General features: G+C 32.0%; 1 protein-coding gene across 1 annotated transcript; it reads right to left on the bottom strand.

Annotated features, from left to right (window-relative positions):
• Positions 1-785: 785 nt before the first annotated feature.
• On the bottom strand, positions 786-27918 carry LOC108728643 (Y+L amino acid transporter 2). Its single transcript, XM_018457343.1, is given in 12 exon segments — positions 786-1048; positions 1860-1952; positions 2028-2187; positions 2905-2979; positions 3596-3623; positions 3625-3788; positions 4182-4305; positions 4442-4580; positions 7687-7812; positions 14963-15209; positions 15605-15852; positions 27545-27918. Coding segments are annotated over 11 exon segments (1476 nt in total). The 5' UTR covers positions 15848-15852; positions 27545-27918; the 3' UTR covers positions 786-971.
• Between the last annotated feature and the right edge of the window lie 36 nt (positions 27919-27954).

The following is a 27954-nucleotide window of genomic DNA, read 5'->3' on the forward strand; positions in this document are numbered from 1 at the left end:
CTTTTCCGGCAGAAGGAAGAGATTATAACTCGAAGATCGACGAAAATCTGTGTCTTCCGGTTCCGGAAAGGCCTCGTCTTCATCATTTTGATCTCAATCCGGTTCGTCTTGACTGTTTATACCTGAGCGGGTTTCGCCTTGCCGACTATCAGCATTATCTTCTGCAACAGCCTTGTGATTCTTACTGCAACAAGAGTAAGCGAGATGTTATAAATGTGATAACCATGATAACCCGAGGTCATTGGATGCAAGTGCGATTCTAGCAAAGGGAACGCGATTAATCGCGTCTGTTAGTTGCTAATATCTGAGATATATTAGGCTCTCTGAGAGAGATTCGATTTGGTATATTTGAATGTGTCTGTGGTGTGGATGTGTGTGACGTGCGAAATCAAATCTCAATAATGTCCTAGTCAACTTAAGTGAAAGTGCCGACAATTATTCAATTAATTATTTGCGAGTAATACGGCCGATAAAACGACGTTAAACTCTTCAAATTCGAAAAGGATGTATCAAGATTTTAGAAAATTATCCTAAATAATTAAAAAGATTATACTGTAGATTTGAACAAAATCACGATATGCTTCAAAACAGTCGTTGATTTTCAAACTGAAGAAATGATAAGCAAGATGAACAGGCAGCAAGCAAAAATTTAACTTTTATGTTTGAAAGCTTATAAATTATATATTAATAATTATAATTATAAATTATATATTATAACAATATACAATATTGTTATAATATATGATACGATAGAAGACAGTTAATAATTAAGATAGTGCGATAAAATGTAAATGTACAATAGAGCGAAGAAAAATTGTGATAACAATTAGAAGCATGCATACATGAATCGAGAGCAATTTTGAAAGATGAGCTAATTCTAGCAAATATTCCAATCAGATAAGACGAAAAATAGGAAGCAAAGAAAATATATGAGTGCTAAACATGCGTGACATGACAAGAGTAAAATTATGTTACTGTGTGTTCTGAACCTTTGCCTTTTGTGGCCCCACGACTACCATCATCTTCTGCAAACTTTGGGTGACGGCGCCTGTGGGAATAAATCGATTACAGAAAAACGAAATAAAAGAAAAATCGTTCGCCACCGTAAAGATGACTCCTTAAATTATGAATTAAAACCAGGTAATGAACGCACGTCTTATTAAAAATCACTCCGCAGTTTTGAATAAAATAAATTTAGAGCTCTTTTGTGATATTCTTCCTCTCTTTTTCTATCTTTCAGTTTCATTCTTAAGGGGATTCTAAAATAAAGCCCAAACCGATGAGATCGCTGTTTCACCGACACATCGACTTTATATACTACAATATCAATATCGCATTCACACATACAAATTTTCTAACTAACTAATCTTTCGTATTAAGTATCTAATTCTAAGTACTCAATATTGATTGTTCATGTAATCTCTAGTCCAAATCAAATTGTTTTATACGAAGTATAAAACTCGTATATAAAGCAAATTATTACGAGTTAACGTTAAAAGTCGGTAACAAAATTGTAATTTTCTATCTTTTTCCGCTTTTGGCATAAAGGTCGATCGGTTTGGACTACATTATCGTTTATACTTTAATTATGGAGAAGGAATTTTTAATCTGTAAAGGCAGAAAAATACTTGTTTGAAAAAATTGATAAAACAGATTCACTTTAGGATTCCCTTATATAAAAATGATATGATCGATATCTTAATACATTTTCACAAAATAAAGCGAAGGAAGTTATTTAATATTTTTTAACAATAATTTTTAACAACCGATATTGTGTCTATGAATGCTCGATATGTTAATATTTGATTAAAGTTGATGATATATTATGTAGTATATCATGTTACGTTCGTTAGACTTACCGACTCCTTTTTGGAAGAATTTCGGTTTTTTTTTCCACGAGATAAATACAAGGTAGACAGGTATGGAGGAAAATATCATCAGACAACCATATCCTAAGACAGAATTGTTTTTGTAACATATTGTATTTTACACAATCATATCACGAATCGTTAATGACAGATACTCACCAGTTTCAACGGGACTCGCGTACATCGGAACAATCGTAACAAAGAGAGTGGCTAGGATGTAGAAGATCGGAAAAATGAGATTCACTTTGATCGGTCTCAACAAGTTCGGCTGGCTCCACCTGAGCCACGGAAGGCACAACACGGAAACGCCTATGCTGAGCTACAAGTTGAGATAAATTGTGGTAAATATAATTTGAAATTATAAATCTACAAAATCAAAAGAACTTGTAAATAATTAAAATAATTACATTAAAAAATAACGTATTTATTATTAAAACAGGAATATTTCACACTTGCTAAAAATAATATTGTTGATGAAATATCAATTTTTTAAGATATAACGGATTAAAGTTAAAGTTATTTAACAATTAAAAAGTTGGGAGTTATAATTTTATAAGAAATACATTATTTTTTTTAATTTAATAATATACAAATATATTTCGCGAGATTAAAGGTAATGTTATCGCTTAGAATTAAAGTGCGCATGTTGAAAAAGTTATCGAAAAGAAATCAAGCATGTGTACAGATGCAAGAATCGACTGCAAATTTATAACTTGATTGCGTCAAGTGATCAGCTAATTGGAAAATTATTACTGTTCCAATTGAGCTAATTCATCGCGGGTGAGTACATAAGCTTCTAAGAAATATTTAGTGGTCGCACTATAATTACGCTGCACGACCTTCGAAAGACGAGGTATCATTTGTATAACAAAGTCAGGAAGAAGGTCATATTTATATCTATTTTGTGTTAATTAATGGAAAAAAGAAATCCGAAGTCATATTCACGAAACAGTATCTCTTCGACATCATAAAATTATTACGAAAAATTTATTTTTGTTATAAGAGAAAGTTCGACGAGCGTAAAAATCGTACGTACCCAGGTGGCGAAGCCGACATAATTGATGAGACGGAAAATGTTGGAAGAGCACAGGTACACCATAGATAGTAGAGCCTGGAAAAAGATTGTGTTTTTAATTGAGGGTCCATGCTTATGATAGAGTGCCTTTTCTAATTCTGACAAAGTAAATTTGCCCACCGCAACAAGTTTGACGATGTTCGAAACAATTTGTCCGTTAGATTGTCCGCTCATGTGTTTATTGAGTCTAACAGCAATCACGATCAACAGGCGCGAAGGGTTGGTTTGTACTTGAAAATTTAGTAATTGTTTCGCGGTATAAAGATAAAATGACAAATCGAATCGAAATCAATTGTAAAGGATCATATATCTGTTATGAATTAATTTATTAAGTTAACATAAAATCAATATGTAATTAGTTAAAAATTAATAATTTTAACATTAATTTTTAATTAATATTAATCTTAATATTAATCTTTAATAATTTAAAGATAAATTCTTCAAAAATTAAGTATTATCTTACACACAAATAAAATTCATACGATTTTACATATCTATGATTCAGTGTTGTTAGAAAAGAGTTACTATGTTATTGATCGAATGCATTTTACATAACTTAATAGTACGATTAATATCATAATTTTCAGCCGATTTATACTTTTTTTTTTTCAAAGTAAGACAAGCTTTCGAATTAAAGAGAAGAACAGTTTACCATGCAAATTACGGCGGGGGGGGGGGGCGGGATGGATCATCGTCAGTATCTCCGGCATTTGACCCTCGCAGGCACCCGCATAGAAAAGTCGCGAGGACGTGAGTAAAATGCCGTTAACTGCGCCAAATGTAGATAGAGCTACGAAAACTGGTATCGTCCACGCCATCACGCCAAACAATCTGTTTGCGTATGTCTGCCAAATAAAGACAGGAGCTTTAAAGGTAATAAAGTAATTATAGCTAACAATATAAGGCACACACACACACACACACACAGTTTAGGAGCTTTAAAGAATTAACTAATTATTTTAGAAAATTATTAGTTCATACACATATAGATAATAGTTAATTTTAATACGGTTAATACAAAGAAGATAAAATGACTCTAGAGTACAAATAATATATAAATATTATTCAAATGTAGAATAAATATGAACATTTATAATGATTAGAATATACAGATAGAAATTATTATTTGATTACATTAAAGTAAGATTTAGTGTTTGTATTTTTCAAATCACATTTCTTCTAAGATTCTTAAAAGACTCCTTTTTTTTTTATTAAAAAGTGTATTTGTTGTTATTTACCACCGCCACAGCTTCACTACCGAGCACTTCGACGGGACTAAGGGTAGTGTAAAAGGCCATGTTCGTAAAGACGTAGACGATTGTAACGAGAGCGCACGAAATGCCGATGGCCTTCGGTAGATTCCTAAATAAATACAGGGTTATAAGCGTACAGGAGTAACATAAATTTTCTGCAGCGGCTATTGTCACTGAATTAACGTTCAGTTATGAACTTCCTCTGAATCGCGTTTAATTTATTGCGCGACAGGCTTAGTTCTCACCTAACGGGGTCTTTCAGTTCTTCAATTATGAAGTTCAAGTAGTTCCAACCGTTGTAAGCGAACAGGCCTGAATAAAAACTGAGTGCTATAGACGTGACTTCCGTGTTACTGTTGTCAAACGTAAAATACTGTGTGTGTCCTAGGAAAATAAAACATAAAGATCATGAATATCGAAGAATTATTGTTCTATTGAATGAGAATAATTAATTATTAATATTGTTAGTATTCAATACAATAAATGTATAGTTTTAGTAGCAATCAATTTTTAACGTTTTCTTTAACTTATTTAGATATATTATTTAAAAAACGTAGGTGTAACTACAAAACGATATTTTTCTGTTGGCTAGAATCTTGTCACCGTATTGGCTGCGGTGCTGACAGTGCTAGCATTGCAATCAATAAGGTAGCAAGAATCTAATCCAGTTAGCAATCCAGCAAGAAAACAAACATCGTACGCTGTTGTCTTTAGTAACAATTTCTAACTGATATTTGGATTTCTTGTATTTCATAATTAGAATCTCTTTTTAATTGGTTCTTTAATGAATAAGGCTGGATTGAGCGGGATCGTTAACGAAAGGCGAGCATGAAGTTCAGTGGCGTGTAAGATCGGAGAAAAGTTTCGTCAGAATTGAGATGATTGTCGCATACCATGGTCAAGGAACCATTTGCTTCGCTGAATAGTCCAATTTAAGCGATTCCTTGCACGCACACCGACTACATCGCATCGCCTGCGCACCTTTTTGATTGGGTAAATTGTCTCGTCCGGCAAGCATACGATGCTGAAAAAACGTTTAAGTAACTTCCGTTGGACGGTCGATTCTTACAAAAATAAAACATCTTCCTACATAGACATTTTTCAAAATTATGATCTGACATTGAATCATTCTTGATGCTAATTTAGTTACAGGTTTGCTTGCAAGAATGTTTCTTAACTCCATATTTTTTTATATCTTCCATATCTTTCTTTTCTCAGGAGGACGCACGGAATGCTACACTGAAAAAAATTTCTGGTTGAAAATGGACGAATCAGAATTTTCTGATTAAATTTATTAGAATTCTAGTTGAGATAACAGGAATTCTGGTTGATACAATATTTCTGGTAAAATCTACTAGAATTCTCATTTTTACCAGAATAATTATATCAATCAGAATTCTAATTATCTCAACTAGAATTCTAATAGATTTAACCAGAAAATTCTGATTCGTCCATTTTCCACCAGAATTACTATTTAATCCAACCAGACCATTTTTCTCAGTGTAGAGATCAGGGTTCGACTCTCGGCCGAGGTAATATTTTTCGCAATAAATATTAATTATTTACAGATTTTAATATGTCATTCAACATTATCAAGATGTGTAAGAGCATCGAAATGTTAAATTGCTAGTCAATTTAACTCGTAATACCTATTACTGCAGTAGTTTAGTAGATAATTTGCGTTTTCAAGACCGAAAAATTATTTCGGCGCACAGTTTGAAGGACTGCATACATACATTCACACAGAATTATACAAGCACTTAAGATTTAGTTAAACCGTTATAAAGGCATTTATTTCCTATTGATTCTGTTGTCACATGTACACAGAGAAAAAGATTTCCTTGGATTTAATAAATTTTATTGTATCCAAATAAATTTGTTATTTGGAATGGTCCAAACAAACCAATATTTTAATCAATAAGTGCGATTGTTTGAATTTGAAAGTATCTTTGTCTTAAATACATTGTTTGTTTGAACAGATAATGTCTATCTTCGGCATTTGCGTGATCAAATTGTACTGCACAAACATAATTGATATAACATATAGTGCTGTTCGTTTAATCCTGTTGTTAGACGTATAAGCCATTGTTTTCGTAATTTCGGTAAAAAATATAATGGTTGTTCTAAGAAGCAATTATTTGCATTTGCATGTGCGCGCGCGCGCATGTGTGTGTGTGAACCTCTATCATACCTCTATCAATATATTTTGCCATTTTCAAACAAATAATTGTTTCATTGTTTGTATTCATTGTAACTAAATAATATATTATTTAATTGAAAGATATTACTTCAAATATGTTATTTCTGTCAAACAATAGAGGTTTCTCGAATGAAACAACAAAATTTTTATTCAAACAAATAATATTTCGTACAAGTATATGTTGTTTCAATAAAACTATAAAACAAATTTTAGTCAAATAAATAGGAATACTAAATCCAAAAAAACCTTTTTCTCTGTGTATGTCCTACGTGTAGGACCTATACGGTCCTATGAGATTTAATATTCTTTCTATTCTCTATCTCATATCTTTGAAGGAAATATTAAAAATTGATTGCTATTAAAATTATACATTATGTTGAACATTAATAATAACAATAATAATTAAAAACTTGTCGATCGAATTAATTAATTTATTATATACACCTTATAATTTTATTCTTCGATGTCGGCAAGAATGAAAGGAGGAGCGACAGGAGATACGATCGCGCGGAGTATTGAAAAAACGTTAGAACTATCGATCGATTAAGTTAGACAATTTACAAAGAGAAAGTCTCTCTGATACAAGAACGATTCTTTCGATTTGTTGAAAATACATGTACCGAGAACCTCTCGATGTCTCGATGTTCCGTGAAATCGTTCGCATTAGGGAACGAGAAAAATTCACAATGAATGAAAAACGCGGAGAACGTGATCACGTGACGCCGATTAGCATCACTCGGGATCGTTGCAAATCGCTGCAAACTGCACGCGATCGAGTGATGTCGTTGACCTTTCACCTCATAATACGCTCTAGAAAGTCTATTCGCTTTATATTATTAATGTATCTCGCGTACTACTTCGAAGATATTGGATAGAAAATGTTTAATTCTGTCTTCATAAGAATATTTCGTGATATAAAGATATTAGGTATTTCATTTTATTCCGAATTATATTATTGCTTATATTTTAAAATATAAATATAATATGTATTGTAATATATGTATCTTATATGTTTATATAATATTTTCAAAATATCAATAGATTATGTAGCTATCTCTGTGTATTGGATTTACTATCTTTTTAGATTGAATATTTTGTATATTGTAGATTTATTTTAAAACGTGATTAATTTACATGTTATTTCAACACATTAATATTTTTAAATGCATCTCTTAGTCTTTATTTCCTATTCTTGTTAATTTTTTTCCAAACTCGTTTGTCTTACAAGTTAAGTATCGTGTGCGAAATTTTATCTTGCTAATATATAATTACAATAATGGACAGACTCACCGGTGCAAAGCTGATACGCTCCGGTGAAGATTATTACGAAAAGCGCGACTAATTTCGCATACGTGAAGATGTCCTGCACTCTCGTCGCCCATTTGACGTCCCAGCAATTTACGAAAGCGAGAATACCTGAAACAATCGATGCAAATAATCGAATTAATTATCATGCAATCGGGGGAGGGGACGTATTCAAACAACCAGAACGTATAAAATTTCTTTAATTAAAAATAAGATTAAAAAGATATCTTCTCTTGTGTCGCTAATTTGTAAGTATAGGTAATCAAATTACTTAGTTTTCAACATATGATACATTACTCACAGCAGGTGTGATATATGAACCTATTACGACTCGCGTGAGCGAAATTAAGTCAATCTAATTAAGAATCATGTGTGGTCACGAATGCCACCCAGTTTTACACGTGTCGTTCACTTTGAAATACTTTTACGACCTTTCGCTATAATTTTATGATAAAGAGAGGCCGTTTTTTAAATCGTGCTAGCTTTAATCGAACCGGTTGCACACACGATTTCGTTACTTTATCAATACCTATCAAATAGAATGGATACATTTTAATTATCAACTTATTTTTAAAAAATAGGATATAGGTAGATACTCTAATTTATAAGGTAAGGGAGAATATTTGTAGTCGGTTTTCTTTTTCTTATCTATTGACGATTCTGCAAAAATAGAAATTGAAAAAATTTATTGGTATAATATATAATTTATTGGCGCGAGTTGAAAAACAGCGGAAGTGCGATAATTTTTATAATAGTTTTTATAAAATAATCGTCATGATTTTACGTTGATTTTTACAAAAAGAAATTATAAATCTTTAGTTTAACTATAATTGTAATAATTTTGATTATAGTCTTTTCTAAATTTTTACATATGAATTTTTTATTATATTTTAAATTTTATAACTAGAAAAATTTTGCTATCTTTAAATAAAAAAAAATGATTTAAAGAAAAAACAGAAACATATTTATATCAGTACATATCGGTTATTTTGCTTTTCAATTGAATATATCTATTGTACTTCTGTCTGCTCGCCTCAGCCTCTTTGTTTCCTTGTTCATTGAAGAATTACGTACGGGACAATCTCATCGTGAATGCTCTATTTACACGAGGCATAATGCTAATATTAATTCGTTAATAAAGGATTTCATTTCTTTGTCACAGAGTTTGGCAAGAACATTTCGCGCCGCTCGGAGTTGTGTCCTTGACGAATTCGCGTAGAACAAAAGGAAGAAGAAATGTCAGGAGACTGATGCAACATCTCGCAGAAATATCGCGAGACTCCATCTCCCCTTTCATCCTTTCCCCATCGAGCGCCGCTTTGTGTTTCCACCTCTTTCTTCTCCCTTCGTCCACTCGTTTTGTCTTTCCTTCCTTTGCCTTCCTTTTCGTCCCGTTATCCCCCCACCGGTGAATTATGCTGTTGTGGTGGCCAGTTGTCACATTATTAAATTACATTTGTTCACAATGAAGCGTGATTGCCATCAGGCTTTTGACTCGCAAGCGGTCTCACATCGACGTTTCCATTCGGTCTGTGACGATCTTCTTTCCACTGATCCAAGTGTCGACATGATTAATGTGTGTCAATTAACGCATGTTATATTTAAATTTATCTTAAACGATCTGTTAAAACTTTATCTCCAAATTAAATCTCTTAAATTTGTCCAATACAAGAAAAGTGCCTCTTAAATTTGTGTTTTTTAAAAAATAGAAATTTTATCACAGAGAATTACGGCAAAGTTATTGTTTTTTAACGGAATACATTATTGCAGTTAATCTGTTAGTTCATCAATGAATGTCAGTTACAATTAGGAATAACGATTAATAAATCTCCATCGCAAATTATTGCACTTGACACAAATAAAACGAAAAGATGCGAACACACGTTCGCTCTGGTCATTGATCTTTATCACTTACTAGCGTGAAGTGGAAATGGATTGCCATTCATTCATATGAGAAAAACAGAATTAAATCAAATGTCTGTGAATATATATACATAAAATGCAAAGGTATGGCAGAACTTTCTATATAATCTAAATCTCTTTCAGATAGCCAGCTTAATTAATGGATTGTTTGTTAATGATGCGAATTTGTCATTAATCACACTTTTTCTACTAATTAATTAAATACTCTTTCTACTAATTAATTAAATATTCTTTCTACTAATTAATGAAATAATATTAGTAGTATATTTTTCCTAATTTTTTATTTGAAATGTTTAATTTAAGAACAAAATATTAAAGAAAGTAGGAAAAAATTTTCTTAAGAAAGAGAAAAAGATGTCGAATAAATTTATAGTTTTTAGATTTCCCTGAGAAGACGAAACTTTATTACCAATTTATAATCTTATTTGAGACCCTTGATAGACTTATCATAAATATTGAAAATGCGACGCGTCATTTATTCAAAATCCTCATCGTCGAGAACGAATACGTTCGCCATTCATTTTCCTTCACGGGAAAACCTATTCCCGGTTTGTCGAATGATTTATCGGAAGGAATAAATGAAAGTCTATATGGTGAAATCTTATTTTCTTCAAATACTATAGAAAAGCTTTACTGACAACGTCGCCAATAACTAACTCTTCACTTTATAATTATATCTTATAGCATTTTTCTCGAGTAATTTTACGCGAAATTTAGAATAATCACCTCATCGCTTTATATCTCAAAGCATTTTTCTCCAATTTTATGCGAAATTTCGAATAACATAATTGATTTGTTGAGAGAAACGTGAGAAGTGTGCACGTTCAATTAACGATAGACTAGCTTCCAATCGCTCGAAACTATTCTTCGAAGATCGTGTCGATTGCGAACGTGATACACTTTTTACGTTACGATCCGATACACCAGAATTATCGTGCTTATCACGAATGCGATATTATAACATGTTAATCGTATCAGATTTTTTTATTCGAGATTTTTTATTTCAGATTAATTATTATCTGACAAAGTGATTTTAATCATGGATAAAATTCATTTTTCTTAAGCCCCAATTACATAACAGTATGTAATTAATAAATTATCTAATTATTTTTACTTTTATAAACATTTTTAATATTGTTTTCAATATTATTTTTCATATATTATATTTGGTGAAAGATATGTTTTATATCCTTTATCAAATATTTTTTTAGAGAAACGAGTAAATCCGTATCTCGCGTAAATATTTATACAGGCTTATTCAAGCTTCCCGTGTAAATATTTACGAAAGAAATACTTCGTCAATTGTCTCCCAGAAAAAAATAACTGAAATGCAATTACTTCTGCGTATCTGTAATGCGATCTGCAGGGGTGACATCGAAGCAAAAGAAATGCGTAGTCAAACGACCGCAACCACAAGGAACACGATACGTTTACTCGTGGTCGTATCTTCGTCCGCAGAATGAATTTCTAAAAATAAATTTTTTGCATGATATGCATCGTGTATCTTGTGTAAATTATCCTTTGACGTATCTCGCAATTAAAATTATATAAAGAAATATATATAGTTTTAACCCTCCGTGAACTAGATGGGGTGTGACTCCAGCAAGAATTTCTATAACTTCTTAAAAAGTACCGCGCGTACATCTTGCCGATTTCGTGCAACTGGAAAGTGCGTTGTTACCAATCACACTAAATTATAGTATATTTAGGATGAAGTATAGCATGGGGTATGAGATATACCTACATTTGATCCATGTTGATTTTCCACCTAGTTCACGGAGGGTTAAAAAAGCCGCTTTTTTCAAATTGCTGGAAAAAACCGGAAAAATTTCGGTTTTTTTCCCGAAAAATTGGTTTTTTGAAAAAATTACTGTTTTTGCTATGTAAAAGACATAATAAGTAACTTCTAAATTCTTTTATAAAATTAATGAGATCTATAAAATTATGTAGTGAAACCTAATCTAACCTTCCTTTAGTACATGGCAAAGCTTAAGTAGACAGATTTTTAACTCTAGTTTGTCACACTCCGGTCTAATGAACTCTTGAAGTATCTCTTTGTAGTTTATTTTTTTCTAATATTTTGTTACGAATTCAGTTTAAATTCAAATTATTTTCTAGACCTACTATTATCATATAAACGTGATGTTTGGACTCTATATTTTTAATTCTTATATTAATGGTGCAATAGTGTATATTTTGTATGTTTTATTGAATACATTATGCGACCTCAATCTTTTATACAGTTTTAAAATTCCTATTATTTTATCCTGCTGTGTACCCTATACGCAATTATTTTCTTTATGGAAAGAACCGAGAAGTAAACGTGGTAGGTTTTACGAGCGCGCGTGAATTTTTCTAAAATGAATTTTTCTACCCTTAGGAAAAAACCGAAAAAATCCGCGGAAAAATTGAAAAAAATTGGATTTTTTTCCGATCCTTTAAAACTATAGCAATATACTTCAACTTCAGTAATATCCGGATTATTTTAATAAATGCAAACTACAATTATCAATAATTATTAAATCAGTAACAATGAATTAATAGTTAAACATTAGTTACCTCAACATTATGTACTAATATACTCGTACACTATTAATATTTAATTCATTATAGATTCTGAATTTTATGATATTTCAGTCAAAAAAATATTTTATGAGAATACTTCATGATACTCGATTAACATGTATCTTATTGAATGCTCGTCCGCGAAAACGCGGAAAAAAGTGAACATTACAGCACGGAAACATGCACAAAATTACATGCGTCCTCGAGTTTCTGCGAAAATACTCCCAGTTCCGTGATATGATCCGCCAGTTGTTTATTCCTATCGGTGACCATGAACGAATTCTTTTTTATTAGAATATTAACTAACATTCGCGATCGTGCACAGATTATACGCTGGAGTCTCTCCCGCGATCCGCGATTGCTCGTGAAAATTGAAAGGGAATAAAAATCACGTAATCGCTCGTGATTTCTACGTTGTGGGAGGGAAAGGCGGAAAAATGAAGTGTGTCTCGATCTGTCATTATCGCGCGCATTCGTATGAAGAATGCGAACCACGATTTGCTGCATAATTACGCCGCGCCACTTAAAAGGAGAAAATACTTATTAATTTAAAGGTTATTTTTCACATTCTGCTTCACATGCGGCTTTTCATACTCCGCCAACAGAAAAAAGATTTATGTCGAGCGAATGTATTAAACAGAGCAAATAAATGTCACATAAATTAAATCTTGTAATTTTGCATAAAAATCAGAATCTCTTTTGTAAGTTTCTTAACTATATTGTTTGTCAGTCTAATTTAATTTTACTCTTCTACTTTTCTTTTTATCGTTGTATATTGTATTTTAGAGGATTATTTCGAAGCTTGTGACTTCTTTTTTAAACTCTTACGTCTTGTTAGTAATTTACTGTGTCGACAACTAAGAACTGCACTCTATACCATGTTCGTTACGTGAAAAGAATAGCAGAATCCTTTCTGGAAAATGAGCAGAAGAAACAAAACATCAAGGCCGAAGTACATGGCACAGGGAAGCTCAAGGCTGTTAGAATATTGTCGATCTCACTGCTCAGGGAATTCTGTGCACACACGCAATTTTCTCGGGATACATATAAATGGTTTCATCGTAAATTCTCGAGTAATACGGTCCAGCAAATTGTCGTATGAGTAAAGAAAATATTTCTGTAAATTATTTTTTCTTTACATGACAGCGTTTCTCTTGCAATGAAAATTTTTACTTACGTTTGGCGCGATATTTCTCTAAATGATTTTAGTAAAATCAAGAGAAGATTGTACGCGCGAAGAGATCCACAAATTTTTTATCCATTAATTACTAAAAAATATTTTAAATTAGAAATTGGTTTATAATTTCGTATAATAAATTTATGAATAGATTTTTACTCGGTAATTATTTAAAATATTTCTATCTTGTTGCTTGTGCTACAAAAGCTATGTTTATTTGTTATATATTGACATGAACATTTTTTATATTTGTCAATTGCTACATAGTTATACTAATTGATTCCTGTAAAAAGAATGGCTATTTACATTTATTTATGTTATACGTTATATATTATTACGTTTTGTTTTACATATGTTTTAACGACAAAAATATATATTAGTTATAAAATATTAAAGATTATATCTTGTAAATAACATTTAAAAAAGCAGCAAACAAATGTTCAAAACATTTTTTCTTAATTTGTTTTTTGATAAAAAAAATAGAATATTTTAAAATTTTTTATAATTTGTACGAATAAAAAAAGATATTGGACTGAAAAAAGATTGCGAGACTAATTTACTTTACGCTCACAATTAATCAGCGAATCAAGCGGCTCACAAAAAAACCGTAAAAAGATGAAATAAAATTTATTTATTCAAATAAAATCTGCCGAACATCTGTTGTAAGCTCACGATTTTTGCAATCAAACCAACACGACAATTGGAATCAGTAAAAAGAAAAGGCAAACTGCATAAAAAAAGAAAAGATCTACGAACGCAAAAGAAAATAAATAAATAAAATGACAAATCAGAAAGATGAATTAGAAATAAATTAATTTAATCGGATGTTGTAATTGATGCATGAAAAAATTACGATATCTTGATGCTCCTTCAAGACGGGCGATACAAAGAGGAGCTCTGAAAACAAGTTGAAAGATAAACGACGAGATGGAGAGATCGACAGAGGAAGAGCAGCGCAATCAGGGGCACGATTGCTGTGGGAAAGACGAATTTTCTGTGGGTCACATTGTGTCGGTCCGTTTGAAACCGTTACTACTGATGGACACGCAAGTCAGTTAAGTTTAATCTTCAGCCATACGGTATTGTACCGCGATTATTCATCGCCGCAGGAGCAGTATCACTCCCATGCTTCGATTACAATTTCGTGCAACAAATATCCGTGGATAAACTCCGTGGATAAACTTACTACATTGCGTTCCTCCGCATGCAGATCTCAGTATCTACGTTCGCGATGTTAATTGTAAAGCAATACATTGAATAAATTAATATAACAGAGTTGTGGAAAAAGAAAATTCTACGAATGCAGAACTTGATCTACACGCTAAACAATATTGCGAAATCCTTTCATTTCCGTTAGCTTTTACAGAAAAACAGAGAACGGAACGTATTAATTCTATATTAAGTATACATATAATTATTTTTACAAATATTTAACGCATATGGGTCAAAATTTTTAAATTAGTTTCCCGTAAACCTAAAAAGAAATAATTTTTTTCGCTTCGTTTTATTTCGCGAATATATCACGATAGAGAAGCTCTCGATTTTGTTCTTGTGTCTCGAAGATGTGTGTCCGTCGATTTTTTATCATCTACTTACATATGCAGCAGACAGCGAGCATTCTTACGGACTCATCGGGTGGCGTGCAGTCCGGAAAAATCGGCTTGAGGACGTAGACGCTGAAAGTCAAGGCCACGATAGCTTGACTGCAAGGACGCACTATCATGCACTCGACCCATAGTCTGATAAATGCCAAAAAGGGTCCAAAAGTCTCCATAATGTATGCATAATCCGCACCCGATTTCTTAATCATGCAGCCGAGCTCGGCGTAGCAGTAAGCCCCTATCTATCGAAAAATATGAAAAAAAACACAAGAATTTAATTAATATATGTACTATATGTGTCACTGCTTACATCGAAACGTATTTATCAGAATTTATTTGCATTTGTATCAATTTGAATTTTCTATGCTGTCACTTGAGTAAACGATATGAGCCGATACGTTAAAAAACCCGAATTCAATGCGAAAGAATTTTATTCGTACAGATATTATCGTCATTAATAAATCATTCTTCTTTTTATTTGTAAATCTATCTCCTGTCTCAAGCAGCAACTATTTTAATTAATACATTGACATCAGATATAAAATATAATAAAAAAATCAATTAAACACAAATCGACAGAACAAAAGTCATCGAGAAATAGGTTTCCGAGAAAAAAAGAAAGGGATAGATTATATACCATAGAATAAATTCCGGACGCCGTCCAAACGAGAAGACTCGCATTCACGCTTCCGGTATATTTAAGGACTCCCGTTGGACTGACGAAAATGCCGGAACCGATGATGGAGCCGACGATGACGGTGACACCGTTGAGGAGCGACATTTTCGCTTCCAGCTTAATCTCGTCGTTGCCCTTTTCAGCGGTAGGGACCGGATCATAGGGCCCCTTCTCGTCATCTTTGATGCTCCCTGATTTCGACATTCTTTCTGAAATGCACAAGTACTTTGTACGCATTCTTTCATTCGTCAAATATTTTTCTTAAATCTATTTGACATTTTCTATTATTTTATATTTATGATATATTGTCTCGAGTAAAATAGAATCTGTGTTATTATCTTATTATGTCATTATGGTAAAATGTACATGATAGTAAAAAAACTTATTAAATGTTTACTATACCGCCAATAAGAAAGTTTTAAATATTAGTCTTAGTGAATATATATTTATTTATTAATTATATCGAATATTAGATAACAGGATTTAATGTAAAAATTGCAATTTTAATTTTTATATAACATCTGATCCACGCTCTCTTCAAAATAATAAAAAATAAATTTATCATTCATGCAAAGGAAAGTCATGAGCATTTGTTGATTGTAGAATCATTATCTTATTGACGTTTGCTTTTATTTATAAATTGAAGTACTTTGTATGTGAAGTAGATGAATTTACGAGCGAACTTGTCATGCTATCACGATATCTTAAAATTGCTTTAAACGAATATATAATGCTTTTCGATGTCACAACACAGCTTACAAATAGATCAGTTTTATCGCTAAATGTATCGCTAAGAGATACATTTTCGTGGAAATATTAACTGATGTACGTGAAAATATTCTTTTACCTATTTCAAAAGCCATTGCGATAAAGCGTGCCTTTGTATACGCATGAATACATTCTATTCATTAGAATCTTGCTTTTTTTTTTACTTTAGAATAATAAGGAAAATTGTTCGAAGTCTTGTAAAGTTTATGATAATTAATATTGTTATTCTCGTTTTACACTGTTATTCGACATCCAACAAAGATCCAGCCAAGCGGTGTATCCTCTTGATTCATTACACAATTCCTTAGAAAGATCGTGCGGATAAGAGTGTTGCAATTTGTTCAGATATATGTATTGTAATGTCTCATTACGTAATATGTTGACAACCCTCCTATCTTGATTATATCCGCGCACTATTAGAATAAATCAAAGATTGTACCCCATCACGCAAGAATCACATAAACTACTGAAGAATCATTCCTTCTTCGTGCGTATTTTTTATTCTTTGTATTATTCTTTACTTCCTAAAGATATATTTCTTTTCCATCAAAAGGGGAAAAAATTTCCTCTTGAAACAATGAGCATTCTTTATTTTACATCTTATTCACGAGATATTACAGGCTATTTAAAGACCGATGATATCTTATTTTGCGAGATGAGTTGCATTTTCTAGAATAAAGATAACGTAACGTGCAACGATATCTTATAAAACGAGAAATAAAGCGCGAAGAATCCATCTCTACATTTCCATTTTTCCTCTCATCGGTTCTAAATAACAGGATCGATACGCGTGTATAAATCGCGATTCTGTGTTTCATTGCCGAAGACTATTCCCGAGGATTTCTCGTCCTGAATAATGCATCTGACAATCGCGCAAAGCGAGACGAGAACGCGATCTTTCGTAACGAACTGTGTCGATTTATCTAGAATAGAAGGATCTCGTTGTGCGTAAGGATAGGTACAGGCGAAGATTCTGCGTGGGCGAAAGGTTGCTTTTATTCCAATTTTTACCGATTCTCAGCAGCATACAGCAGACAAGTTCGTCCTGTGAAAAAAATTCACTGAATCTTGCCACCCTTATCAGTTATACAAATAATAGATCTTTATTAAAATTAAATAATCATTGAATGTGCATCTCGATCTTTCTAATGCCGATATTAATAAAAAAAAGTGTGTAATTTACAGGAATAAAATAGTATGTAGTCTCAAAAAGGAGACGGTACTTAGAATAGAGAGGAGAGTTATTGAAAATTGTTTGTAATAATATTTACCGTCGTGTTTCTTAATATAACTAATGTAACCAGATGTTCCAATCTCGACGGTTCCGATTTCAAGGTGCTTGTTCCTCTATCCCGTCAAATGTGTTAAATGTTCTAATTTTAGCAACATAATAACAAAATGATCCCGCTAAAAAATATTTTATAAATTTGACCAAATTGCAAAATCATAGAATATGTATTATCACTTCCAGAAAATAATACAGCTGTTGAAAAAGTTTTCTGCGCGCACAATGAGAACAAAGTGCGGATAGCGGAAAAACAATTTTGTACCTTTAGTTTGAAAACAATATTAATAACAAAAATTAATTTTAATTTCAATTACCAGGAATATACATTTCTTAAAGATTCACCTTTCTTATTAAAGCTGACAATTTCGAACGATAAATAATTGCATCATTTTATTTAAATAAATTGCTATCATTGTATTTATCTTTATATCCATACATCCTCTCCCACTCGCTTAATAAAGTTTTTCGCTTTAGATTAAAAAATATTTGATCATATTATAAATGTAACAAATAATATTCTGAATAATATTCCTTTAAGAAGGCATAGAACTTTTTCGGCCTTAAAAAGTGCCTTTTTCATGATTTTTCGAAAAGATATGTAAAATACAAGGATCGAATTTTTTGTACATGAAGATACATATTTTTTACTATTAATCGCAACATTTTATTTTATGTTTCAGTGAAAAATATCCTTTCCCCCCTTTTCCTAGACTTTGCACGGCATACAGCATTTCACCATGATACTAGAAATATCTCCGATCTGATTCGTGTGAAACAAAAAATTCAAAAAGAGTTTTAAAGTATATTAAAAGTTGTAGTCTCTAACGGATGCTTTTTTTATTTCTTTTTTTTTTTCAGAAAAAAATTGAAATTTTTGCCGAAAATCGGTTTTTCAAAGTTTGAAGATCCGCCATTTTGTTAAAAATAAAAAATCATATCCAGGGTAGGAATTATAATTTCTAACATACTTTAAGTATATTAGACTCTTTTTGAATTTTTTATTTTTAATGAACCAGGTCTCGAAGTTATTTCTGATATCGCGAAATGCTGCCGTCCAAGGCCTAGGAAGAAGAGGTATTTTTCAATAAAACATAAAATAAAAAATTGTGATTAATAGTGCAAAAATAGGTACTTATAAAATTATTTATAAAAACATTCCTTGCAGCTTATACATCTTTTACAGCAAAAAAGGTATACTTTTTGAAGCCGAAAAAGTCCTATGTCCTCTTAATAGGGTATAATTTATCACCCTCTTATTAGGGTGTTTTTTTTTTTTAAAAGGTGGTACCAAACTTTAAGAACATGTAGTACTCGTCAAAATAAACCAAAAATAAACCAAAAAGCAAATTTAATCTATACCAGATATTCAATGCGATATTCAATCCGTTTATTTCAATACACAATTCGGCACGTTTCCTCATTGAAAATCGAACATGTTGAAATTTCATTGTAGGTTTATTTCATGTTTGTTGACAACAGTATTTAATTTTCTATTCAATCAATTAGTTGTCAATTGAATTAGTTTGAAAATCTTAGAGAGAACCTTTTCCTGCCTCATATCATTCCCACAAAAAAATTACAATTACGTTATAATAGGACACAAAGACCAAACAATATTATTATTACTATCTACGATATCCATTTTATTTCTATTCGATTTAAATTTTACTTACTTTTTCGGCGAATTTACTAATTCACTACAAAAAGAAAAATTGGCTTCTGTTATCACACTTCCTCGGCGCTCATTTATTCACGTGCTTTGCGTAATTTCGCTTCATAGGTATAATTAAAGTTGACGTTACGTCGCGAGCGCAGCCGTATGACTAACGGGGAAAGATGAATTTTGGAGAACAAATAGCCGTGTATGTAACCGCGAAATTAATTAGAATTCTGCATCATTATCACAATGTTTATCTTTTCAGGCTTCCAGCCAATCGCACGCGCAATTATCGACACACCTTTACTATCACCCGACAAACAACCTGTTCTCGGTAAAAACCTGTTCTTTAATGTAGTATGCCCACTCGTGCGCTTATTAATCGCATTCATTAGTATAAAATATCAAAACACATAATATCGTCTACTTCAGCGATTCGCCGATCAACTGACGAGCCCGCGGCGCGCCCTATAGCTGTCAATGTCGTTTCATTGGTTTCACTGATCTGCCGATCGCTTGGTTGCTGATTGAATGCCTAGACCGTATTTCCACGAAGTTCCCGAATGAAAAAGTCGTCGAATATCAGACTCAATATTTTCTCGCAGAACGTCTTGCGAAATTTATAATGTGATAAAATTTAGTTGGCAAAATAAGATTGATAGCTGTTACTTTCTTATCCCATGTTTCATCCCCAAGGAAGATCGTGCCGTTTTTTGTAATTAACATTTATTTATTAATTGACAATTGAAAAGAGTGGATTTGGACGTGGATATAGATTTGTAAATGCGAAAAACAATGTTAGAATTTAAATGAATCCTCGAAAGATCATCAATACTAATCAAAGCGTTGAATCATTCACCCAACAGCCGTTTACATCTATGACGATAGATGGAACTACAACAATGAGCATAAATTATACAGCAAATAAACATAAATTGTTGAAGCAAATAAAAACGGTGAAAAGACTTTAGGAATTGCGAGGCTTCTTTTTCCATGAATATCCAATAGAATAAATCCATACTTCGCACATAGTCAGGAGGACATATCGGAATTTTGCTTGCAAGGTTCGCTTTAATCTTCAGAGAAGAATTATTTCTATAACCATTTGACACAACTTTTTAACATTAATCTGCAGTGCAATTAAATGACGCATGATTTAGGGCTATAAGGGAAAGTCACTTACATTGTATTCTAGGATTAAAAACAAAAATTACTGAAACAAAAACACCGAAGAAATAAAAATATTTCTTTATTTATATCAAACGTTGCAGTTGGTTCGTTGGTAATATAAAAAAACAACACAAATAAACAAATAATTGAAAACTGTTTAAATCAGTTTTTTTTTTAAGTAGCTTTTGGTACGATTTGGCGACTGGGTCGTTAAATTGTATCATTGGATTTCTAAATTGTACTTCTAATAAACAATCATTAGTTTTTACAAAGAGAGATCTAAATTTTCTTAAAATCAAACAAATAATATATATGAATAATTTTTAATAAGTTATCTTTAAAAAACTCAATACAATCACGCTTTTTTATACAAATATTAAAATAGTAATTATAAAATATTATTCAATTACTCAATCTTACCATGTTACTTTATCTATGTATACTTCTGTTACTTTATTATATTTAAATATAAACATGATATAAAGACTAGTATTATTCAACTCCCTCTATTTTGACAAATTCATTAACAGCAATATAATCCACAAATACATATATTGTTAATTTGATGCTGTATTCGAAGAGAGTTTAAATGCTAATTATAATCCTGTAGTACACTAAATTTCAATTACTCGCCTTATGCTGATCACACCTTAAGTAAATTACAAAAAAACTTACATCAAACACCAAACAAAATCAATTTTAAATGTTACTTGATCATAAACGGACGACTCGAAGACAAAACAAAAATAACAATACTTAAACAATATTACTAGCGTCACATCTGTATTGTCATTTATAAAAAAATATTTTGTTCAGAAATTACAATAAAAGTAGGATTTAGCCAACTTTCCTGTACCATTTTGATTCGTGATTCGTTTATTTGATCTACGGAAAATTTCCAAGAATATCAAACAAAAAATTCTTATTCTTTGTAAATACGTGCTAAATTTTTTTTCTAGTAAAAGTGTAACATTAAACAATTGATAAAAAAAAACCTGTAGAATAATATAAGAGAGTAAGTGAAGGATTAGTAATTTATTCATAGAGATTATAAGGAGCTTATAGTTCTTGGAAAATCTGTATATTTATTAACAATTTTATAAAATAGTGCATGCGCTATTTCATTGAAAAACACAACATAGTTCTCCGAGTGATGTCCTGAGAACATCCATAAGATGTCCTAGGACATCCTAAGGGCGTTCTCAAGACATCACTTTGGACATCCTTAGGAAATCTCTTGAATAACTATGTTGTGTAGGTGATAATCTTACAATCAGCTTAAGGTCAACGTCCTTCCAATCCTATGTCAGTTGTGAGTCAGTTGGAAGCGGTTTATTCACACTTCTAAATCGCTACATGCCCGTGTTTTTAATCATATCATATGGTGACATATCATATCGCTCGTGACACGATATATCTAGCATTGAGCATAGCATGATCTCACGTTGCAATCCAAACAAATCCTGTAAAATATTCCGCACGCCATTTTTCTCCACGAGAAAATTTCAGCAGAAATAAGGAAATAAGCGCGAGAACTAAAAATAGGAAATACATTACGTAAAACTGAAACTGCGTAATGAAATAATTATAAGAATACTTGTCCGACTTTCCAGATAAAAATTACGTCTCGCTGAATAATTAATATGTTAATATAATAAAATCATTTATATCCTGCAAGTAATTTTTTAAATTATCGAATTTTTGCACGAAATCTGGACATCGTAAATATTTATTGGACTGCCGTGATTTTCTACAAGATTCTACTGTTGTGTTTCACGAATTTTACATGTTGCAGTATCCCTTTGATCTAAAGCCATAATGCGTCAAGCTGGCACTCGTACTGCTTCAGCTGCTGGAGAAACACACGCGACATGCGTACAGAATCGTGTGTGTATATACATATACATATATATGTGTGTGTGTATGTATGTGTGTGTGTGTGTGTGTGTGTGTGTGTATTGCCTACCAGCATTGCTTGTTTCATTTTTCGTACGCACGAGTATACACGTATACACATGTGCACACATGTATTATATGTTCGTGAAAGAAGAGGCTTTGATTTGTTCAAGCCTCACCGGTATTATCTAGGGTCCCTACTCCGATACCGGTTCTCAACGAATTCGCTTTGAATCAGACATCCCGACAATGTTCCACGAAACGGTCGCCCTATAGTTTCACCTTATAGTTTCAATCTAACGGATTTTCACACGCTATTTTATTTTTTAGGTATCTTATTTTTTCTTAATTTTTTAACTTTTGATTTACAATATTTATTAAATAGAGATATTAACAAAATATTATATTCATAAAATTAAAAAATTATAAAACGAATGAAAATATTTGTTTACATATGTTCCAATCGTTAGGTATTCTCTTATATTTTTATTCTTTTATTTTAACTTATGTTAGAATATCTATTAATTTGTCATTTGCAGTTTTTCCATTTTTTATAATTTTATATCTGCAAGTATTAGATTTTTTTTAAATATTGTTATATTAGATTTTTTTTAAATATTTTTTAAATATTTTAACATTATGAAGTGTCTAACAGATAAAAGTATCTTGGTTGAATACTTAATGTGTTAAGTAAGACCGCGACTAACCATGGTATCCATGAAAGTTTGGCCGAATATTGCATCATGTTTTTTATCGATCCTAAACCTACCGCTATATATACTTACTGTCGCGTGTCAGTCTGAGGCAAACTGTACTTAAACGTACCTGAGGTAAAAACAAAGACACCGGTGTCATCGATTACTTTTCCTGAAGAATGATAACATGTCTTTTGCGATGTGAAAATGATAAATTACCTTTTTTCCCATTAATTTACATCTCAGCTCTATAAATAGCCCAATATCGTTATAATTTCAGTATTTTAACATTTAAGTAAGATTTATCATCATGAATTAAATACAATAATTTCTTAGAATATCTTATTCTCTGAACACATTGAACGTTAATAAAAATTTTTGAAATTAAAAAAAAGAATAATGAATATTTGTGTAGAAATATAAAACAATGTTTAAATCGGAGTAAATCTTTGCTTTTAGAATCTCCAGATAATCTCTCTCTTTATACTAAAAATTGTCAAAATAAATCTTACATCGAAAAAGCATTAATATACATTGCTGTCAGTATAAAAACTCCATTTACATATCTTTGAATAATAACAGGTTTTTAGAGATAATATGAAAATACTTTAAAATGATTACAATTGTTTTAAGAAGCAATTTCATGTATGTACATAATAATAAAGAAAAGCTTTATTATTATGTACATGAAATTTTCGTTAAAATTAATATAATATAATATAATATAATTTTCGTTATATTGTATAATTTAAAACTATATTGTATAAAAAAAACTATAATCATTTTGAAATATTTTTGGTGTAAAAAGGGAAATTATCTGGAAAATATTTGATGCTATTGCGTAATATTATGCATTCGTAACTGTAGAGTCAATCCAATATAGGTTTAATCATTCTAAAATTAAGATTCTTGATATTTCGGTATTAATAAATATTAATAAATATCATGCAATATGTATGCCGCACAAAAATTATATTTCTATCATTTTTCATCTTAATTTCATCGCGAGATATTACATTAAGTATCAATATTTGTCTAATATTTAGAGAAATATTGATTCTTTTTATCTATAATACTACATTCTATCAATATAGATTATGTAATCTCAGTTCAATTTCTTTCCTAATTCTTAGAAAAAGATGAAGAGTAAGTTGATTCGAGATTAAAGTTAATCTATATTGAAAAGGGCATACATAAATCGATAAATCGTAGCTGCTAAGCCTAATGTATAGTCAGTTACTAAAAGGTTGCAACACTTTTTTTTTATGGATTTCGGAATGCATCTCTATGCATTCGGGATGCATTTCTTCGAAATGCCTACTCACCAAGCGATTGGTTCTTATTTGTGGATCCATGAATAAGAACCAATCGCTCAGTGAGCAAGCTGCATTCCGAAACCCATCGAAAAAAAGTGTTGCAACCTTTAGTAACCGACTGTATAGTTAAAAAGCATAGGCAATAGTAACAGGGAATGAGAAATTTCTACCTATCGATCAGAAACCGTGTTACAAAAATACGGTTTCTGATAAATCTGTCATTCCCTGTTTCTATTGCCTGCACTGAAAAAAAAGTTTGGTTATAGCTATCAAAAATTTAATAAAGTAATACTAACTCTAAATGTTTAGTTGTATTAATCAAATATTTCCCAGATAGCACACGATCCACACGACATTAATAGAACATATTATATATGAACGTTCTATTAAGAATATTTGTACATTCTTAAAATGTTCTATAAACGTTTTTAAAAGTTTGGTGCTGGGTTAACTAGCATTACTTCATTAAACATAGTAGCTATTAGTAAACTCTTTTTTCAACGTTTTTTTATGATGTTTCAGACTTTAAGTGTCTAAGCTGGCGAATGTCATAACTGTATAAAGAGAGAAGTTTCTAGATGATGTCCAATGAAGATTTCATGATTGTTTCAAGCAGAATTACAGCGTAGGTCGCGTTTGTCATCGAGAAAATTACGTGTACGAAGCGTGAGCGAGTCGCCGATTCGCGTGATTTCATAATTAGCTCTAAATTATACGCGCAACGAACTTCCGACTTGCATATTGCGTAAAGAGTACGCGACTCTCGCATGCTCTCGAATACTCTTCTCGAGTACCTTCAAGTATCCTTTCGAGAGCGCTTATATCCGCGCGATGTTAATCGATGACAATGGCAAAAGGGCTGTCAATTTCTAACGGCGGCAACGGGTAGAGAGAGAGAGAGAGAGAGAGAGAGAGAGAGAGAGCGTGTCAGGCAGCGAGAAAATCAATAGGCCACGTGGGTCGCCGACCGGATTTTCCGAACCCAGTTTTCGCCCTTAAAATAATGACTCACTGTAAAATAATGACTCGCGGCCAAATCGATAAGTAAAAAATACATCGTGCCATTTAAAAAAATTAGGGTGACCTTGACTTTTTTCTTAAAAAAGAATATTTTGCAAATTTTTTTTATATTACAATTTGTAGTCGATTGAAAACTGACTTTTATTCAAAATAGTTTTTGTCAGATCATTGGAAGTGCCGGAAAAACCATGATCATAGTTACATATATATATATATATATATACACACGCACACACCATACGCGCGCGCACGCGCGCACAGGGTCCTAAAAAGATCGGGATACCTGAATATCTCGGAAAATATAAGTTTTACAGAAAAGTGTTTCAGACAAAAATTGTAGGATTCAAAAGGATCTATTTACTGATCTTATCAATTTGATCTTGTGGTAAATGGTATATTCTATTTTTTATTCCAGAATCTAATAGCTGGTGTGTCAAGAGCTTTTCAAAACATTACAATAAAGTTATTTTTCATAAAGTACTTTTAGTTATAAGGCTTGAAGTTACAGTACCGCCAGCACTAGCATTACGCAAGGTGTCCAATCGACGGCTAAAACCTCTTGAATGTTATTAAAGATCATGTCTTGGATAACATTTGTCAAGATCAAGGTCATTGGAGATTGTTTCTCTTATTTTTATTTTTAATAAAAATGAATTTTCAGTGCAAAAATGAAAATAAGAGAAACAATCTCCAATGATTTTGACCTTAACAAATCCAAGAAATTTCTTAATAAAACCTTATTATCGTAAACAAAGAATCTAATGCGACAAGAGATTTCCAAGGAAAAAAAGAAGTCTTCTTTCTTTAGAGTATTTACATTGGAAACATGTGGGTACCGTGTGACTTTTTCTTTGAATAATTAATAAGTGAATAACTAATTTAGAAATATCAAAATAACTTGATTTAAAATTGGAAGATATTTAAAATAATTGAAATACAGCTTTTTAGCCATAAGTATAAACATCTCACAAATTAACGTAAATATTCTATATGTAATGAAAAATAAATTAAAAAATGACTTCATTAAAAAATAATATTTATTTTTATAACAATTTTAATATCTTTTAAATTTTCCATTAGCTTTGATTATCACCTTTTCCAAAAAAATTTAATAAATTTGAGGATATTTACAATTAAGATTGTATAATGGAAAAGTAATCGTAATATAATCATAAGGAGCATTGTAATATTTAATGTATGTAGTTACAGCGTGTTGTTATTACAAAGTTCACTATTTATAAGATCGATCGATGTCAACATATATTACGTACTTAACACGTGCCTCATGGGTTTGTAAAAGTCTTTTAAAATTATTCACCATTCTCTAAACTATATCTTTGATTGAAAATATATCACCCGCACTATAAACTTAGAGATGCTCTTTACATTATTATATATATATTAAATAAAATAATTGAGATCACATTTCCATTAGCAAGATAATCCATTTTAATAATAATTTTTAATTAAAAATAAAAGTTTTCATTTTTATATACCATATTTTGGTAATTTTTAAATAATATTTCTAAAATTTTTATATCTTTCAGCTTTCTTAGGATTTCAGAGAACAATGGTATCTACAAAATTAATTCTCGTATAATAATATCACTTAAGATTACAGGATTAGTAGTTTAATTGAAATAAATGTCCACGACAAAAGACGTTCCTACTTAACGGAACAGACTGGCAAGCGGTCGCAATGAGCGATTTAACAATAAAGTCGCGAAGTATCGGCACAAATTGTTCATGCTTTGCTACACCCACAAGAAATCTCATAGGATTCCTCCGCGTGACCAGACGAGTTTCACCCACGCTGTTTGAATTAAATCACCCTCACTGGATGCAAAGCGTCTTTCGAGAGCGGCCATATTGCGCGGAACGCGAGACCGCCGCGCCGGGGGTGAGCACCACCACTCCGCATTTTCACGATTCCGCTGGGGACGACGGGGATCTTCATGCCCACGTCGTGTACCTCGTCCCCCAGCCCGATATTTCCTACCGTTGTCGAAAAATTTCGAGAGACTTTTCATTCAACATATCGCGGGAGAAAAGCGCAACGCACTCCACGCCGCATCGCACTTTCCCTCTCACCTGTTTCCTAAACCTTGCCGCGGGTCCTCGACGCAGGATCGTCGACGGGCACCGATGTCAAGGTAGAATGAGGTAGAATGGGGGAAAACTAGTCTTGCACTCAGGAATCGACCTCAAACGACGGCCATGGCGTGAATTTCACTTCCGAAACAGAATGTCAGGCACTGTCGTTCCGCTCCTTTTCTCTCTCTCTCTCTCCCCCTCTCTCTTTCTCTGTCTGATCCTCGATCGAACTCGAACCCGCGCACTGTCACGAATATTGTATTGTTATACACGTCTTCGCGCGCTGCTCCTTTTACCAGCGAACGCGGGAGCTCGGAGACGGAGGCGCGAAATGTGCACGACGCGCTAGTCGGGCTCTGAATGACTGCCGTTCTTCGTCGACTCCGACCCGTAGCTCCGCGCGTACT

The sequence above is a fragment of the Mycetomoellerius zeteki genome, unplaced genomic scaffold (genome assembly GCF_001594055.1).
Source record: "Mycetomoellerius zeteki isolate Tzet28-1 unplaced genomic scaffold, Tzet1.0 scaffold62, whole genome shotgun sequence".
Classification (NCBI taxonomy): Eukaryota; Metazoa; Arthropoda; class Insecta; order Hymenoptera; family Formicidae; genus Mycetomoellerius; species Mycetomoellerius zeteki.